We start from the raw sequence: 19163 nt of genomic DNA, 5'->3' as shown, positions 1-19163 counted from the left end.
CAACTTTTCAGGCTCCTAATGATCAGATAGAGACATTGGGGCTATCCCTAATCTCTTACAGCATGTGAATCCATCTGGAGTGCAAGCCCTTTCATAGGCAGGGACTGTGCCTTATGCTGTACCTATTCACAGTGAAGTTTTCAAAGCCAAAGATGTCCAAAAGACCGATTGATCTTCGTGTGTTTTTGATGCCTTGGGTTGGAGGTCTATAAATTGCAGCATTGATCTTGTCCACAATCCACACAAAGAGCCTTCCATAAATTCCCTGAAAAATAACCAGGATATTTAGCTCTTGGGATCCTCTCTAGCACTTTATATTTACATATATTCTATAGAAGCCTTTTGTCTAGCAAAGAGGGAGTCTCACTACCTTCTTCCATAGTCAAACCACACAAAAGTTGTAATAATGTAAAGATGGTTGATCAGGGAAATCCTTGAGTAAAGTAAGGAGTTCTCCAATCAATTTGATGAAAGTACAGGGTAAGTAAGGGTCATTGTAAGTCCCTGATCAAATGGAAAGTCAAGCTGATAGAACATAAAGGAACTCATAGTGATTGACTGAATCATCCACTTTTCCTACTGGCCTATAAAAGTCAACTAATGATGTTTTTTTGTGGTTCTTAGCTCTGGAGGACTTCCTTATTGACCTTTTCTTGTGCCTTCTTCCAGAGTACAATGAGGGGAAAATCTCTCTACTGGACACTAGAAGCAGCAAAAGCAACTTAGGACAGAAACACATGGCAGGAGGAGACATATGTTTACAAGAGCATTCTTACTGGACCCCAAACTTCCAAGGAGGTGGAATTTTGAAGTTGTTAAGGGAGGGTAAGCAATGAATCTAGCTACCATTCTTGTGGAGAAGAGAGATTTTCATGTTAATGATGGCCATGAGTAACTCCAATTTTAAGAGCTCCTGATTGTGAGAGTTTAGGCGCTGAACCTTCCAGAATGGTAATATTTTCTGTGTTTCTGTTCCTTAGAGAAGAAGAGAGATCATGTGGTTTCTGCCTAGACTGATCTCCTAGAGAGGAAATTTACTTGAATAATTTAGAACTGTGGAGTAGGAAGTCTTTTGTGTAGCAAGTTCTATAGTTTTTTTGGGGGGGGGGTATTGTGGTATGACTTCTGGAGAGACTGTTTAGGATTCTGTAGGAAAGAGATGCTCTCCAGGATGATGGAGGGTGACTCCAACAGCAATCCAAAGTTTCCTCCCCTTGAGAAGGAGAAGGTTGGTTTGGAGGACAATATGCCATTAGGCTATTCAAGTACTTTTTCCCCTATATTTATTCTTCACTTAAGTGAATTGTTAGCATTTTATGCCTTTTCTTTAGGGATAAAATAAAAGTTGTCTCATGTTCAATAACCATATTATATGATGTCTATGTGGGACCTATTTGGGACATCCTAGAACTTGCAATAATGAACTTTTAATTTGGAAATTTTGCCAGATTAATTCAGGTAAACCAAATGAGTCAAGGAAAGAGAACCTGGGTCAAGTTCCTAAATAACGAGACCTGCTCTATATGAACTCAGAAACTTTGGGGGGTTGGAGAAGCAGAATGAAAATCTCTCATCTCTTATAGAATGCTAGATTCAGTAATTTAGCCTACCTAGGAAGTTCAAATCCCACTCCCTCTACACAAGGATTTGCGATTTAGTAATGATGTCCATGAACTCCCTTTCAGGCCATTTAAAAGTACACGTGTCCTCCTGCCTTGTGCTTTTGCTGTAAGTTACAATTGTTGTTTCTGGTGGAGGATAGACAAGATATTCCCCACCCCTAATCTCCCTTGCTGAACTCTGGAAAAACAAAGAAAAAGGTCAAAAAGTAATTAGGTTATACAACAACAAGAACAGTTCACACATATCTTGCTTTATGGTTTGAAATGTGCTTTATACTTTATCAATTTTAACCCTGTAATAACCTTAGAAAATAAGTTCTATTATCATCTTAATCTTGCAAATGAAGAAACTAAGGCACAGAGCAGTTAAGTGACTCTTTTAGAATTACACAGCCTCTAAGTGTCTGGAGTAGGATTTGAATCTATGTCTCCCTGATTCCAAGGCAAGCATTCCATTTTTTCTGCCATGCTTCCTGTTTAGTCCTTTGTTACATTCATTTCTCAGCATCATGCTTTTTAAAAATTAATTTTATTGATGCCCTATTTTTGGTAGTCCTATACTCACCTATTCACATCAAACTCTTCTCTACAAAGAAAAACATTTTTTTTTTAAAAACAGCTGTTGCTAACTCGCTTAGCTGTGTCCAACTCTTCATGACACATGGCCCACAGCACACTAGACCCTTCTATCCTCTATCTCCCTAAATCTGTCCAAGCTCATATTCATTGCTTCCATGATATTATCTAAACCATCTCATCTTCTTCTGACTGCTTTTCCCAACAACAGAGTCTTTTCCAATGAGTTCTATCTTATTACATGGTCAAAATAATGTAAGCTTCAACTACAGAAGTAAAACAGGCCAACTATATCTGAGAACACATACCTCATTCCATAATTATTGTTCTCACCTAACTCCTGACAAGAGAGATATGTATTTCATCATCTATTCTGTGGGATCAAGATTTGTTAATCCAAGTTGGACTTGAAAATCTTCAGTGTTGCTTTTATATTCTATTTTTTTCATGAAACATAATTGGTTCTGACATTCCTCAGTTGACAGACACCCATTTTGCTTCCAAATTTTTGCTTTCTAAGAGATAGAAACTACATTCTAGAAGAGGCATTTGACATAAATGGGTTGGTTCCCCATCTCCACCCAATGACTCACTGTGTCATGAACATGACCTTGGGTTCTCAAAGGCTATTAGAGAACAAAGTGTCCTAGAACTAGGAGGAATAAAGGGAAGTTACAGGAAGCAGATTTCAATTTTGGTAGGAGCTTCCTAAGATCTGAGCTATCTCCCAGTGCAATGGCAGCTTTGCAAGTCATGATTTCCATATCACAAGTAGTATCCAAGTAGATACTGCATGATCATTTTGGAAGGATGATAAGGAAATTCCTGTTCAGGTAAGGGATAACTAGCTGAACTTTGTCATTCTTTGCTACTCTGAGATTCTCTGATTTATTTGTTTCCTTTACCAACTGAACTCCCCAGGCCATTGGAGTTTTCCCCTCGTGGACAGTGTAAAATAGAAGAGGACAGAGAACAGCGTGTGCTGGAGCCAAATCATACTAACCAAGTACCAATTGTTACATTTGCAGTGTGAATATTTTCAGCTTGGAAATCAGCAAATGCCACAAATAAGGGCTTGGTTTTTTGCTTTATTAATTATCTGGATAAGAAAGTGATGGAGAAAATAATAACAGTGCAGATTAATCTCAAAAGTGTATCCCGCACATTTTTATTTTCCTAGAGAGCCAGTTGTTAAGCTTTACTGCACACTGCTGACTGAGAACCTTCAGAATAATGAGTGGTCTACTTGAAAGGGAACCAAAGAAATTGATTTCACCATGAAGTCTAATGCGAGAGCATGAGATACAGGGAGCTAAGTGGGAGCCACCAAAAGTTACTTATTGGCTAGTGGAAAAGGAGGAAGGTTGATATGGCAAGACACACTTAAGAAAAAGCTTGTAAGGGTCAGGGGTAAGATTTGAATCCAAGTCTTCCTGATGGCCAGTCTCTACATGTGTGAGGTTTATTGACCCAGTCTCCTGACCCCCTTCTTCTGAAATCTTACCTTGACAAAAGCATCTCTGACATCCAGGGCTTGTTCTTTGCTGAGTGGGGTAGAGACAGTTTCCCCTCTTGTGATGATGGTCCTGCTGATAAGGCAATTCATCAGATCTGGAGGATGAACCTGAAAGCATGGTAGAAAAACTTACAATCACAGAATCTTAGATCTGGAGGGGATTTCACTGGACACCTACCCTAATGCATACTTGAAAAGGAACAACATTCACAAACATAATAATAATAATAATAATAATAACAATAATGACAATGGTAATAGCAACAAGAACAATAATCATAACAACATGCATTTAAGATTTCCACAGGAACTATGTCTCTCAGCCCATAGAACATGAATACTTCCTACCACATCCCCAACAAGTATCCATTCAATCTCTCTTTTGAAGACCTCCAGAGTTATCTCAAAAAATTTCAACTCCCAATCATAAATGAGCTCTTTACTATACCATTTTCTATTAATGCTAAGTACTCCTCGATTTATCTTTCAAAATCTGTCTTAACTTCAGTCATAATGTTGTTCATTCTCCATTTTTGAAAAGGACCATGGAGTGATATATTGACTTGTACATGAATTGAATTTAAGGGAGGCAGAGTTGTAGAGTCATCAGTCTCAATCTCTCTTTCAGAGGCATCAAAGTCCAGTGGCAAGACAAAAGTCAGGATAATTGCTTATGGTCTGGGATGCAATGCTTGGCATCTTTGATGTTTGACCAAGCTCTTAGCACTTTACAAAACCTGCTTCATTTGTCTTCATGGTCAATGGAACAAATTGTACTCAATTCATTCTTGGGGTAGATAGCCCCCTAACTCACTGTCAGGTTTAAGAACTATAAGTTACCCTCAACCTGGTTTGGCTTGTTTGGCAAAAGGTTTTGCTGGAGTTTTACTGAACATGCTACCTATTACATACATACAGCTTCTGGGAACCACAGGTGAGAGTTGAATACCAAGTGGACACCAAAGGTAGATGAGCAGACTCAGCAAGTACTTACACCAGAGGTGCTAATCTTCCCAATATCCCATACTCTCCAATTCCATTCATAAACAGACCAGATAAGTGTAAAATTGAGGCTGCATTAATTTCAAAATATTTTCTGATTTTGCTGGTTTCACTAACAAAGTAGTCCCATTCTTTTCACTTCCTCTTTTATTTTTTAGACTTTTCAAGGCAATGGGGTTAAGTGGCTTGCCCAAGGCCACACAGCTAGGTAATTATTGTCTGAGGTTGGATTTGAACCCAAGTACTCCTGACTCCAGTGCTGTATCCACTGTGCCACCTAGCTGCCCCTTCACTTCATCTTTTCCCCTCCCTGTTGCCAGGTTTCCTCCCCTGCCCAGTCCCCCCTCCAAAATCAATAGAAATATTCCCCTTATCTCACTAGGAACATCAGTTTCTGAACATACCTCAAGCAGAGATGCAGTTGTGGCTAAGGAAGAAGAGAAGAGAACTTCACAAGCATCCAGGTTTTCAAATGTTCTGGCTATGGAGGAACAAAGACAGGTAGTCAGACAGTACCTAAGGGATGAGGAGTGTACTACTGGAGATCTCCCCCAAGCCCATAATAGGTTCCCATCTTGCCCTCTGCCTATTGAAATCCTCCCCTTCCATTAAGGTTAAGGTTAGGGAGGCAGCTGAAATGATCATAGGATCATAGATTGTGCATTTTGAAAGGGATCTCAGAGGGAACTCAGAGTCCAACTCTCTCACTGATGAAATGATTCCTCCAAAGTCACACAAGTAATAAGTATCAGACATGATGCTTGAACTCATCCTCTGACTCTGGAATCATTGTACTACATTGAGTTCCCCTTCTCCAAATTCTCCCAGAGTGCCTTTTCTGGGTTCTCCTATACATCATCTCTTTCTTACCACTTCTATCCCCAATGAGATTTTAAGTACTTTGAGGCATTGAGTTCACACTGTGGATAGAATACTAGACTTGAACTCAGGTAGAGTCCTTTCTCAGATATTCATTAGGGACCTTAGAGGTCACCAGCCCACCTCTCTCATTTTAAGATGAGCCAATGAAGGTTTAGATCAATCAAGTGACCTGCCCAAAGAAACAGATGGCAGAATGGGGTTTCAAACCCAAATCATTTGACTTTTTAACATTTTTCTTATATGGCAGTAGGTTCCCACTCTCACATTATGAATGTTTGTAAGAATAAAAATGATTTGATTGGATGTTCAGAGAATGTGCCTGGTGTTTGCATTCTCTGAGAAGAAAGATCTCTTCAAGCACCTGGCTGGGGCTACCATTGTCCAGCCATGATAACCTATTTGTTAGTCTTCACACAGGATGCTCCCATTTCCCATTTCCTTGCCTTTGTTCTGGCTGTGATTACTGCTCTGGTTTCACTTGTTTCCTTTTACAGTTTGACCTAAGAGTTGGTCATTTTATCTCTACATTATCTTATACCTTTGAATCTTTCATTTCTTTCCTCCTGTTGCCCACATCTTGCTAAAGGCACAATTCTGGATTCCACTCAGAATCCACTATCTCTCATCCTTCTACTACTACTGATAAATACTGTCTTGTCATAAGCAATCTGCTGTGCCTGTGATCTTCTCCCTCCTTTCCCTTCAACTCAAAAATCATAAGGTCACAAATTTAAAGTTGAAAGGGACCTTAGAGGACTTCTAGTCTGAACCCCTCCTCGCCCCCACCCCTGCTATTTTACAAATGTGAAAACTTAGGACCAGGGGTGGTGCTGTGGATAGAGCACTGCTCCTGGAATCAGGAAGACCTGAGTTCAAATTTGACCTCTGACACTTAATACTTGTTTAGCTGCGTGACCTTGGGCAAGTCAATTAACCCCATTGCCTTGCAAAAATCTAAAAACAAAACAAAACCTTAAGATGGAGAGAGACTAAGTGGCTAGCCTGTATACAGCTAGTTTGATACAGGATTTGAACCCAGGTCTTCATTCCTTCAGGTCCTATGTACTACTCCAGGTAGACTCTTAGATTCAGTCTCATCCTAGGCTCAGAGCACTTGACATCTCCTCCTCAAAGCCTTTTCCTGCCTTTCCCAGTCATTAGGGTTCTCCCTCTTTCTGAATTAGTTTGCATTTTTATATAGGTTATAACTCTCTAGGAATATATAAGTTCCTTGACACCTTCCAGCTTGGGCAGCTTAGCTTTCCAAGGGCTAAACTTGGTCTTTGTGAGGTTATAAGCCGAGGCTACTCAGTGGGAGAAGGTGTCCTCATCCCCTGAGAAGTGAGGTGTTCCTTCTTTCCAACCCTCTACCACATTATTCTCATACCCTCCTCTTTTCTATGTGTATCCCATTGTCCAGCCATACTAACCTCCTTGCTAGTCTTCTCACAGGATGCTCCCATTTCCCATCTCCATGCCTTTGTACTAGCTGTTGCTTTCCTTCAAATACTTAGCTCAAATTTCACCTTTTGTAAGAGGCCTTTTCTAACCCCCCCACTAGTAACTCATGCCTTCAGTTCTCAGGTAACCTTGTATCTGCTTTGTTTTTGTATGTCTATACAAACATATTACACCTCCCCTATCAGAACGTAGGCTTCCTGAGGATGTCGATCCCCAAAGCCTGACAAAATATAAGTGTTTGATTAACTGATTATGTGTTTATAGCACCTAGAACCATAGCTTGCAAATACTAGTCTCCTAATGTTTGTTGAATTGAATTGGGAGACGAAGCAGGTTTGCCCAGGATCAAGGGTATGCTATTCAGGTCTTATGTAGTCTTCCCCTGAAACCTCTATTGAAAAAGAACCTCACAAGGAAGGCTTCTGGCTTCTGACAAACCCCAATTTCATGTTCAGAGGAAAATGAGAGCTGAACCCTCCCCCCCAGCATTTTGTAGACTTGTTGGGTGATTTTCAAATCTCATTGTGAGGCTACAGTCCTTTTCAGGACACCTCTGGTGATGAATAATAATCTTAGAATCATAAAAAAATTAGAAATAGAAGAGACTATAGAATATTGAATGTCAGAGCTGAGGAGGAAAAACTTAGAACATTAAATGTAAATACAAGCAGAGAGTGTTAGAACATGGACTACCAGAGCTGGAAAGGGGAAATTAATGAAATTAAACATAGAGTTTTAGAGCCAAGAAACACTTTAGTGATTATTTCATTCTATCCCCTCATTTTAAAGGTGAGGTTGAGAGCCAGAAAAAACAAGTGACTTGCCCAAGATCGCCCAACAAGTCAATAGCATAGTACACAACCCTTACACCCAAATTCCCTTGTCCTTTACCTTCATATTTGAGATTTCCCATGTGCAAAATAGAAGCCAGGAGCTTGGATATTTCCCAATTCTCTGTGTCAGTGAACATTAACACTTTCATGGCAGAGCGAATATTGGCATATTCCTTGCTGTCATCTCGACCATCACAGGTGGTGCAGTTGCCCTGAGGATGTACACATCAGAATGGGTCTAGGGCTGGGAAGATCCAATAGCTAGCAAAATGATGCCACAATCCAAATGTTGAGTGTCTCTATGCTGTGCCTCCTGTCAAAGTCATCAGACCATTTGCCATAGGCTCAACTCTGCCAGCTCTTATTTCTGTCTTCTAAATCACTCAGAGAGCAATGAAAGCATCTTGTTTTGTTCTGGTTCATTTGCCAGCATCTTAAATTTAAAATCAAGTCTGATAAACCTTGATCCAAAAGTGTCGTCCCTCTCTCTCAAAGGTTAGACATTCAGGTTCTGCAACAATTCCTTAGGAACAGAACACTTGAGAGTTTACAAAGGGCTTTATGGTTAATAAAGTTCTTTTAATAATAACTAACATTTATATTGTGCTTTAAAGATTGCAAAATGCTTTACAAATTTCACTTTTTTTGCTTGTATCAAACAAATTTCAATTTTTTCTCATATCAAACATATATTTTACATAAGATGAAACTGGGGTAGATAGAGATTAAATGACTTTTCCAGGATCATACAGCTAGTAAGTGTCTGAGGCCATATATGAACTCCGGTCTTCTTGCCTTCAGGCTTTGCTCTTTATCCTCTGCTCTTTATCCTCTGTGCCATCTACTGAGCTATGATCTCAGCTTCCTCATCACTAAAGGAGATGGACTAGACATTTTGGTGGCACAGGAAATAAATTAGTCTTGGTAACAAAGAAATGAATTAAAATCCTACCTCACACACTGAGTGGCTATGTAACCCTAAATAATTAGTTTAACATCTCAGCTTCATCTGTAAGATGGAACTATTCACAAGTTATTGTATGGATTGAATGATCCACAAACTACAGAGTGTTATATAAATTTCTGCTATCATCATCATCATCAATATCATTTATGTCCTGACTCATTTCCATTCCCAAAGGAACTATTTCCCCAAGAGGTGGGAGATATGCTTAGTGACTGATGAGATGCCTCGGTTGCCCATCTGTAGCTCTTACCATGGCCAGATAGTTGTAGTCCGTGGCTTGACCCAGGCCCAGTTTCTTTTTCTGGTCTTTAGTCATACCTTCAAGCATACAGTAGAAAACATGGTAATTCCGTTCATCTGGAGCCTGAAGGAAGAGAGGATGGTAGAGAAAAGGAGAAATAATAGAGGAAAAGATGAGAAAGGAGAGATAGAAAAGGTGATGGAATGGGAGACAAGGAGAGAAAAGATAATTAGGGACTGAAACAAAGGTTGGCAGGTTGGGGAAGTCTACTAAACTGATCATAATAGAAAAGAGATCTGGCCTTGTGTTGTGAAGTCCTCATTCTCTCCTTCTCTGTGCCCACTGCCAGAAAAGGCCAGCATGATGAGGAGGGATAATGGATAGCCTAGCTGGGTGACAGGGACATTGGCAACAACATCAGAGATCCCAAAAGAAGAGAAGCTATCCCCCAGATGACCTAGTAGCATCATTGAATCTTAGACTATTTGGGATGGTGGGAGTTCCAGGATGGCAATCCCTGAAGAGATGTTGTCCACCCGCTGAACACAGCTATCCTCATGCATCCTTCATTACCAGCTAAGGGTCATCTCCAGTTGTCCTGATACCACTGATCCACATCTAGCCACTGGGACCATATGGTTCTGGAGGAGAATATGAGCCTGGTGATTTAGCATAGTACCCCCTCTCTCATCCAACTCACTTGCATGGCATGGCATGTTATTACCTCCCTGATGTCATGGTCTTCTTCAAAAAAGGACAAATAGCAACAATGGCTGCTGCTGTGACCAGAGTCTGATAAGCAGCGTTGATCAGCCAGGGCTGGCTCCCAATTAGAGCGCTGAAAGGGATATTGAGTGTCATCCAGTTTCAACTCCCTGGTTTCCCAGAGAAGAAACCAAGATCCAGAGAGACTCATTCAAAGTCAACCCAGCAGTGAGCAGCAGAGTAAGAATTCAAGTCCAGGGCATTTGCATCTTGGACTGGAGCTAATTCCTTGGCCCCACCCAGAAATGTGCTATCTTCCAATACTGGGTATTTTCATTGATTTTCCCCCATTCCTGGAACTCTCACTCTGTTTCTGCTTCCTGGATCCTTCTAGTTCCAACTAAAATTTCACCTTCTCTGATACCATCTTCAATCTAGCCTGTCTTTGGCATGTCTGCACGTAGTTGTTTACAGGTTGTTTCATCCATAAGACTTTGAGATCCTACAGAGCAGGGCTGTCTTTTACCAACTCTGTATCCACAGAGATGGTCAATACCTGTCACATAGTAGGCACTTAATGATTATATATAACTACTTAAGGGAGGCAGAATATTAACAGGGGACATAGCTGTGAGGAAGTCTTCAAGCCCAACAGACTTGGACTAAGTCTGCTAGCATTTATTAAGCATCAACTATCTAACGAGACCCCATCTCCCTGCTATCATGGTCTTCTTCAAGAATAAAGGACAAACATCACCATCATCACTATGTGCCATGAGACACTGTAGTAAACATTGGGACTATCAATTAAAAATCAGTCATTGTTCTCAAAGAGATCACAGAGGAACCAAAATGCAAACAACTATGTACCTACAAGCTATAGCTAAAATAAATTAAAACTAATGAACAGAAGGAAGGTATGGAAATTAAAGAGGATCAGGAAAAGCTTCTGGTAAAGGGTGAAACTTCAGCTGAGACTTGAAGGAAGGACTGACTCATAGACAAGTCACCTTGGGGATCCCTAACCCCACTGATAAAGACCTCAAAATGTCCAGCCTGGCTCCACAATGCATCCTAACTCATCCCGGCCCCACCTGTCTGCAGACACGAGACTTCTCCAAAAGGTACTGCTCGATCTTGGCCCCCTCGATGGCTCCTCTCTTGTTAAAGTGGATGTCGATGTACTTCCCAAATCGACTGGAGTTGTCATTGCGGATGGTTTTTGCATTCCCAAAAGCTGCAGAGAGATCCCCAAGGCCCCAACCACCCAGTTCACAACAATTCTGCTTCTGAGAGGACATTTTCCAAGCTAGCCTCACCCAAGACTGGAGTCCTGACCATAATTGCACTTAGATATCCAGTCCCAGGACGCAGCACCCTCCCAAAGACACACACACGCACGCGCACGCACACACACGCGCACGCACGCACACACACACACGCACACGCACGCACACACACACACACACACACACACACACACACACACACACACACCCCTGCCCAATCCTAGACTTGGGTTGTCTACCTTGGCAATGAGCCCTTATCCCTAACCCTAGATCTTCACCTCTAAATTTTATTCTCTCTCTGATTTAGCAAGAAGCACTTTAAAACATTTCCAGACCTGAATTTATGAGCTCAGAAGATGCCCATTCTTACACAAATGTTTCTAAACTCTTCAAATTCACACACAGGCAGGGGCCATATCCCTCATCAACCTTCTCATAGTCCAGCAGTGTCAACGCAGGTCTTTTCACTCACACTTCCAGGACTGTTGGGAAGAAGGTGCTTGTATATTCAAAAGCATTCTAGAAAGGTCTTGTCCCCTAAATAGCTCCATTCTTATTCAAGAGGATATTGATGCACTATCCAATAATGGAATTGGTGTCATTAAAAAAAAAACACAAAGAAAAGGGCATGAAAATTCTGATGAGAAGATCATCTCCAGATAGTGGGGATTTCAAAGGAGGCAGTATTGCAAATGAGTCTTTAAGGATACGTAGTAGCTAGACATGCTGAAATGGAAAAATTTGGGAAGGGTATTTCAGCCCAAAAGAAAAAAAATACGCAAAGGTACTAAGACAAATAAATATAACAAATGTTCATAAAAGGTGACTGACTAAATATGAATGCAGAAAGGATTGCATGTAGAACTATGGAGAAAAGTTAGGTAGACTAGGGAGGGCCTTGAATGCCAAGTTAAAAAAAATTAGGTATGGAGATAGGGAGTTGTGGAAGTCATAGAGGGATAGCATGAGAATGGTCTTTTGAGAAAATTGGCAAGATGATGTGAACAGGAGCAGCTGGAAGGAGAGATCTAGGAGGCAGATGCTTATAGGAAGATTAGCTGCAGTGGTGACCCTGGGAATGGCATATGAACCCAAACATATATGTTCATTTTCCACTCAGAAAATGACCTTCCTCTCTCATCCCTCTTTCTTCAAGGTAGTTCCTCTAAATGTCTCCTTCTCCATCTCTGCCTAAAGAGATCTTTTTAGGCCAAACTCAGGTGTGTTTTCCTCCACCAAAATTTCTGTTTGGATCCCTCCATACTTCTTTGTACTTTTGAATGTGAACTATTATTATTTTATATATCTGTAGCTCAACTTTTTCTTTGTGCCTGTGCCACTTTCTCCAAAGCCTATCTGTCCTTCAAGATCTAACACACTCCTGTTGCAAATCTTCTTGAACCATCCCCACCAAGACTAATCCCTTATTCCCAACACCGAGTCCATCCCTCTCCCTTTTGTTTGAATCCTACAGTCCTTAAGAGCCCACACAATATGGAATTATTGATGCTGCTTCTCCACTGGTAGTTTCCTGTGGGTAAATCTTGCCTCCTTAACTTAACAATAAATCCCTTGTTAGAAGGGACTATGTCTTCACCTTCTCTTGAATGCACAGTTTCTGAAACAGGAGTGGAAAAATATTGTGTGCTCCACATACTTCAATCAAAATTTAGTTTCCAAGTGACCTCTACCCCTTAGTTCATTGGATTTCATGTAGACTTTTAGAACTTAGAAGGGAGTCCCTTTTTATAGAGGTGGACATTATTACCCGGAAATATGATGTTACTGGCCCAATGTCACACAGCTAGTGAGCAAAAGAATGAAATTACTAGGCCAAGTCCTCTGACTGTTACTTAGTTTTCTTCTTACTCTATAACAATGCTTCTCAGGACTTCAGCCCCTGGAATCAATGTTGATGTGAAAATCACATCAACCTCCCAAATATCCTCTACATCCAGTCCTGGCTTCCTAGTTCCTCTTGATGTTGCTGTTAGATCATATGTCACCCTTAGACTCTTCTTCCCAATCTGTCTTCTCTCAGGGAAATCCCAGAAGCCCAGCCTACCTTCCAGGATGGGATTGGCTTCCAGCACTTGCTGTTCAATCCAGGAATGCTGCCCACTGATGGCTGCCAGGAACTGAAGGATCAACTTGGTGCTCTCTGTCTTCCCAGCCCCGGACTCACCACTAGCCAATAAGGAATGCAGTGGATGTGAGTTAGTGTTCATGCAACCCCAAACTCTCAGCATCAGAGTCAAAGATCAGGGTCATGAAGTCTCTGAATAATAGGATCATCCTTCTAGAATCTTAGAATCATAGAATGATAATAATCCTAGAATCCCAAATTCATACTCAGTAAAATATTAGAATCATATTTATCATATCTTAGAAGCAAACATTTTTATTTGTGGACTCTAAAATCCTAGACTCATACAAGCATATCTTACTAGTGCCAGGCATAGAATTGTAAGATCCTGGAATCCTAGTCACAGAATTTAGAAATACAAATCATAGTGACAGAAACTTAGAATGACACTTTTAGAATGGTAAAGTCATGAAGTACTAGACTCCTAGTCTCATAGATATAAAATCCTGAATAGAGTCATGGTAATGGAATTTACAGTCATTGAATAATAAAATTCTAGAATGTTCATTATAAAATATTTCACACACAGCTATTGAATAATGAAATCATATTATAGACTACTAGAATTATAGTCATAGATCATGGTATTGTAGTCATAGAATATTCAAATCACAGAATTATAGATTCAAGAGTCTTAGAATCACAGAAAAATAGGTTTGCTATTCTAGAATTATAAAATCATGTTCAAATCATCATATAAATTATTAAAATTTAAAATCCCAGAATCTAATATCCTAGGTAAAAAGAGTTCCCCAAACTTACAATAACAGAATCATATTTACAAAATATTATCATTATAGAAACACCAATTCCTAGTTGTAAGAAACTCAGAAGCAAAGAAGTTAAGATATAGAATCAAGGAATCTAAGAGTCAAATTTTGATAAGCCCAGAATGAGAAACTTCTAGAATTAGTTACAAAATCTTAGAATTCTAATTTCATAGTATCCTAGATCCAAAGCTCTCTAACTCCTCTCTTGGGGTCTTGCCCGACTGATTGGGGAGAGCCCTAGCCCAACTTCGACTCAACCCTCTACACTGCTGCTCTTTAAAGGCAGTAATGCCATAACTTCTTAGTTGTAACTTGATTTGCCACCATTCACCACTCTGTGGAGCCCTGTGCTCTTTCCTAACTGGTGAGAGTTCACTTTAATTAGTTTGACCAAGACTCACTATCTGCATACTGTTTGGTTGTCTTCATGGTATCCTGGCTGCCTGTTTGTATATGCCCTCCCCACTTCACCATCTTTCTCCATTTCTAGATTTTGGAATAAGAAAAAAATCAAGGCTACATGGCTGGAAAGAAAATGCCAATTAGCTTCTCTGTACTACCACTCACAAATCATGTATCTTCCCAGGCTAAAACACCACCCACTGCAGCTTCTATCTGTATTATCTTCCCCATTAGAATGTAGGCTTCTTGAGAACAGAGACTGTATTTCTTTTACTAATATTACCAGTTTAGTAAAATGTCTGACACAAACAAATGCATAAAGATACTTTTATGGATATATTCAATAAAAATAGTCTTTTTGGATTGTGTAGAACACTAAAATCATACATAGAATCTAAGTATCCAAGAATTATAGTCATAAAATCTTGAAACTATAGACTTGGGTATCCTAGAATCTAACAATCCTAAAATAAAGTCATAAAATTTTAGAATGATGAAAATTTTAAGTATGGTCCTATAATTTTAGAATCCTACAGTCATGACATGCTAGAAGAATAGTTATAGAATGTAGGCACCAAAGAATTATTATAGTCATTGATTTTTAGAATCTTAGAATTCCAGATTCATATTTATCAGTTTCTAGAATCATTATCATTGAATCTGTCATAAAATACTAGAATGTCATAGAATTAAAAAAAACTTCTTAAGATAATAAAATAGTACTTATAGATTCTTATGATCAAAGTCATAGAATCCATATAATCATAAAATCTATAAAAGTACTTAGGCTTAGAACCACAAAATAGGAGCCTAGAATATTAGTCATAGAATCATAGACATAGACTCAGAATAAATATAGGATTTTAGTAACATATTTAGCAGACTCATGGCCATAAAATCCTATAATAAGAAGAATGCTTAAATCAGCTCTCAATGGCTGATGAGAGCAAACAAACTTAAATTTTCTGGTACCTCAGAAAAAACTACTACAAATCAGGACTTGATTGCCTAGACTTAAGAAAGTAACTGAAAAAGAATGAATAATGCAGATAAAGTCATATAATCATAAAATATTAATATGATCATTATAGACTCTTAGAATTATGGTGATAGAATCCTACACTTAGAATTCTAGTAGTCACAGAATAGTAGAACTGTAGAATCGTAGAATTTAGAGTCAATAAACCACAGTCATAGAATCATAAAATCATGGGATCTTTAGAATTTAGTCAACAAATCACAGTTATAGAATCATAGAATGATGGGATCTTTAGGAATTACAAACAATGCTCAGTCTCAGAATGATAGAATCATGAAATCTTAGAATTTTGAATCAATGAATTACAGACATAAAATCTCAGTCTCATAATCAGAGTATCATAGTCATGGTATGCTAGCCTTATAGTCATGGAATATTTGATTTGAGACAATATAATCTAGTGGAAAATATAGCACTAGATTTTTAGTCCAAGGTCCTTGTTCAGTCCTCATCTCTGACATTTACTCCCTCTGTGACCTTGAAAAAGTCACAAACATGTGTCTTTTGACTCTAGATCCAGGGCTCTTTCCATTGCTTGACCTTGTGTTATTTCTCTTTCTCCCTAGCAATATCTTGCACCAGATTTGATTCCCTCCCCCCCAAGCTAGTTTCCAATATGTGCTTAGGAAATTGAATTCTTACTTGTCCTAAAATTACCTCTTCTAAATTCTCATTTGAGGGTTGGAGGAGAATTCCTATGGTTCATTTCTTTGTTAATTTTATAAGCCATGGACTTCTATTATTTTAGGACTTTTGGACTTCATCTGTAAAATGGGGGAACCGCCAACTCCTTTCTGAGGATCAGGGATAAGACTTCCTGATTCTCCAAAGTGGGAGATATTTCATCCTTATCTGATCTCCTAGTACTATTGTATACCTATAATTTTTCTATTATCTTCTGATATAATATTTATTTCTCTGTCATTATAAAATACATGAAGAAAGCAAGGAAAAAAGTTTGGCAAATAATAGATAATAAATGGGCAGCTAGAGTCTGAAAGATTCATCTTGGTAAGTTCAAATCTAGGCTGAGACACTAGCTTTGTGACCCTGGGCAAGTCACTTAACCTCATTTCCTCATCTATAAAAGGAACTGGAGAAATGGCGTCTTTGCCAAGAAAGTCCCAAATGGGATCATGAAAAGTTGAGCATGACTGAAAAATGACTAAATAAAAGCAAGTAAGTATTGAATAAATGAATGAATCCTTTTCAGATTCATACTAGAACTAGTATGAATGAACTACCAAGACTATCCTTTGTTCCCACCTGACTAAACTGGATTTTAGTTCAACTATAAAATTAACTTGTTGTGAGATGTTGGCATTGATGTGCTGGATCTAGAACATAAGGCCCAAGAGAGCTGATTTTGAGTTGAGCACTTATGCTTCAATGCTACAAATCAGGATTTGATTTTTTGTTGTGTTGATTTCTAGAAAGTAATGGAGAAATGTTAATGTATGTTAAACTTAAAACCACGTTAGGCATATTTTTCTTTTGGGGAGCTGGTTGTTTGCTTTTGGGTATTAGCTAAGTTTCTTTCCCCTCTCTTCTTCCTTCCATGGTTTCTTTCTTTGTAAACTGAAGAGATTTGGACTATTTGATCTCTTAGGTCTCTTTTATCTTTTTACAATTTATATTCTGAAGTTCTGTCCAGTTCTTTAATTTCATGTTCTAAGGTACTCCTCCATTCTGAAATTCTACATTCTATGTCTAAGGCCCCATTCAGTTCTAATATTTAATAGCTCCATGACTCTGTGCTTGTTACCTTCCTTTTCTATGCCTTGAGCCCACCTGATGATGCAGCATTGGTCTCGACTGTTCCGTTTCATGTTGAAGTAACAATTATCAGCGATGGCAAAGATATGTGGTGGCATCTCTCCAATCTTTTTGTTGGTGTATTGGCGTATCTGCTCCGGTGAATAGATGGGGAGGAGCTGGTAAGGGTTCACAGCCACCAAGATGGACCCAGTATATGTCTGAAGAGAGACAAACATAGTGCCTTTGGGCAGTACATTAAACAATTAAGGATAGAGGGATGGGGTGAGACTGCCTCTTTTTCTGACAAGGAAAGGAGTGGTAGGTCCTGAACATGCTCTGCTCCATTGCATCATCCACTGCTTGGAAGAGTTCATCTTGACCCCCTGCCTCAGTTCACTCAATTGGATAGTACTGGAAGGACCATGTTGACATAGCCAACTTCTCAGTACTACCTTTTAGGATAGACAAGCTAGGGCACATCCATAGGAGGGAAACTAGACTGGTAAGAGACTTGGAGACAAGGCCATCTTAGGAATAAGTAAATATACAAAGAGGAATACATGAAAGCTATAAAGGTTGTTTAGATTGGAGAAAAAAAAGACTCAAGGTGGGGGTCGCCTTATCTCTCTTCAAATAATAACATCAGACAACTGGGGTTCTTAAAGAGCACCACTGAAGGAAGGGCAGGTTTTGTTTGGACATCAGAGAAAAATGTGTTTATAATCAAAGTGGCTCAACAATGGAACTGCTCACTCCTTCCCCTTACCTCTACTTTTCTACTAAGTATTCCAGTGTTCTTATTGAGTACCTTACTCTGCATACTCTTGATGTTCTTCCTATTCAGTTTGTCTAAGTTAGTCCTTTCCCAAGCATCTTTACCTGGAGCTCAGGAAAAGGTCATTTGTAAATGGGTCACAAGGTGCCCAGAGAATAGTGAAAGACCAGAATTTTGTGGCTACTAGCAGCCTCAATGTGGAGATTTCAGACATTCCCAGATACTCCAAGTCTTCTCACAAACATCCAAGGAACTCTCCCTCTTAAATCAGGTAATAGTACTCTCATCTACCCAACATGCATGGCCTTAGGCCCTTGCATGACCACCAAACAGTCCGTCAAAAAGCATTATTATAAATGCTTTCATTCTTTAGAATGAGAAGTCTCTGTCTTTTTTTTTTTTGCCAAACAAGCCCTGAATAATTAGAAATGGGGGCAGAATCCTGAGCTGAACTGGATGGACATTACTCAGGAAAGGCAGTCCTAGTTCAACAGGAAGAAATTTAAAATAAAGATTACCAAAGTAACAAATTCTATTCTTGGCTCTTCCCCTGCCTGATTCACTATGTGACCTTGGTAAGTCAACTCCCTTTTCTGAACCTCAGTTCCTATCTCTGTAAAATGTGGGGGGATTAATTAACTACGGATTCCTTTCTACTTTTCACCTTCGATATTTGAAGTCCTTCAGATTCTAACTTTAGCATATTGATAGAAGTACTGGACTTCAAGTCATAACTGTCTAGATAATTGAATTCTTTGCCCTTAATTGAGAATGATTCCTTGAAAGGTTTGTGACTTAATATGTTTCCTCCTAGATTCCTAAAAAAAAAAACCAGGTTGTTTATAGTATATCCACAGTACACCTACTAAGAAAATTTGGATTTTTGGAGCCCAGCCCTGACAATCTTCAAATCCCCATCTGTCAAATGGGAAATATAGGTTTAATTGAACCAATCTATCTTGGAAAGTGGCTACAGGGAAAAAGCTGTGTTCATCCTTAAATGATATATAACTGGGTGATGGTATTATTACTTCTATTTTCTCTCCTCCCACATGCTGCCCACATGCAAAGGGAAAGGAGGATTCAGTCAAGGTGAGTAAAGTTCTCCAAGAAATTAAACAATGGAGGGGTTGGGAAGGGAGGTGATGATGAAGGGGAGACAAGGCATTAGCATCAGAA

At 39.3% G+C, this 19163-nt stretch overlaps 1 protein-coding gene across 5 annotated transcripts in view; it reads right to left on the bottom strand.

The window, feature by feature from the left end:
* MYO7A (myosin VIIA) overlaps positions 1 to 19163 on the bottom strand; it is a 138582-nt gene that overhangs the window by 73672 nt on the left and 45747 nt on the right. For 4 of the 5 annotated variants that reach the window (XM_074216946.1, XM_074216947.1, XM_074216948.1 and 1 more), the window contains 8 exons: positions 17243 to 17427; positions 13160 to 13281; positions 10900 to 11042; positions 9110 to 9223; positions 7951 to 8104; positions 5121 to 5197; positions 3703 to 3822; positions 123 to 265 (listed from right to left, as the gene is read on the bottom strand). In XM_074216946.1, the coding sequence (XP_074073047.1) occupies positions 123 to 265; positions 3703 to 3822; positions 5121 to 5197; positions 7951 to 8104; positions 9110 to 9223; positions 10900 to 11042; positions 13160 to 13281; positions 17243 to 17427 (1058 nt within the window). The remainder of the gene's footprint in view (positions 1 to 122; positions 266 to 3702; positions 3823 to 5120; positions 5198 to 7950; positions 8105 to 9109; positions 9224 to 10899; positions 11043 to 13159; positions 13282 to 17242; positions 17428 to 19163) is intronic. The other variant, XM_074216945.1, reaches the window with a different exon arrangement.

The sequence above is a fragment of the Macrotis lagotis genome, chromosome 1 (assembly GCF_037893015.1).
Source record: "Macrotis lagotis isolate mMagLag1 chromosome 1, bilby.v1.9.chrom.fasta, whole genome shotgun sequence".
NCBI classification, from domain to species: Eukaryota; Metazoa; Chordata; class Mammalia; order Peramelemorphia; family Peramelidae; genus Macrotis; species Macrotis lagotis.
The sequence above is the reverse complement of the archived record's forward strand: the minus strand, read 5'-3'. Positions and strand labels throughout refer to the sequence as shown.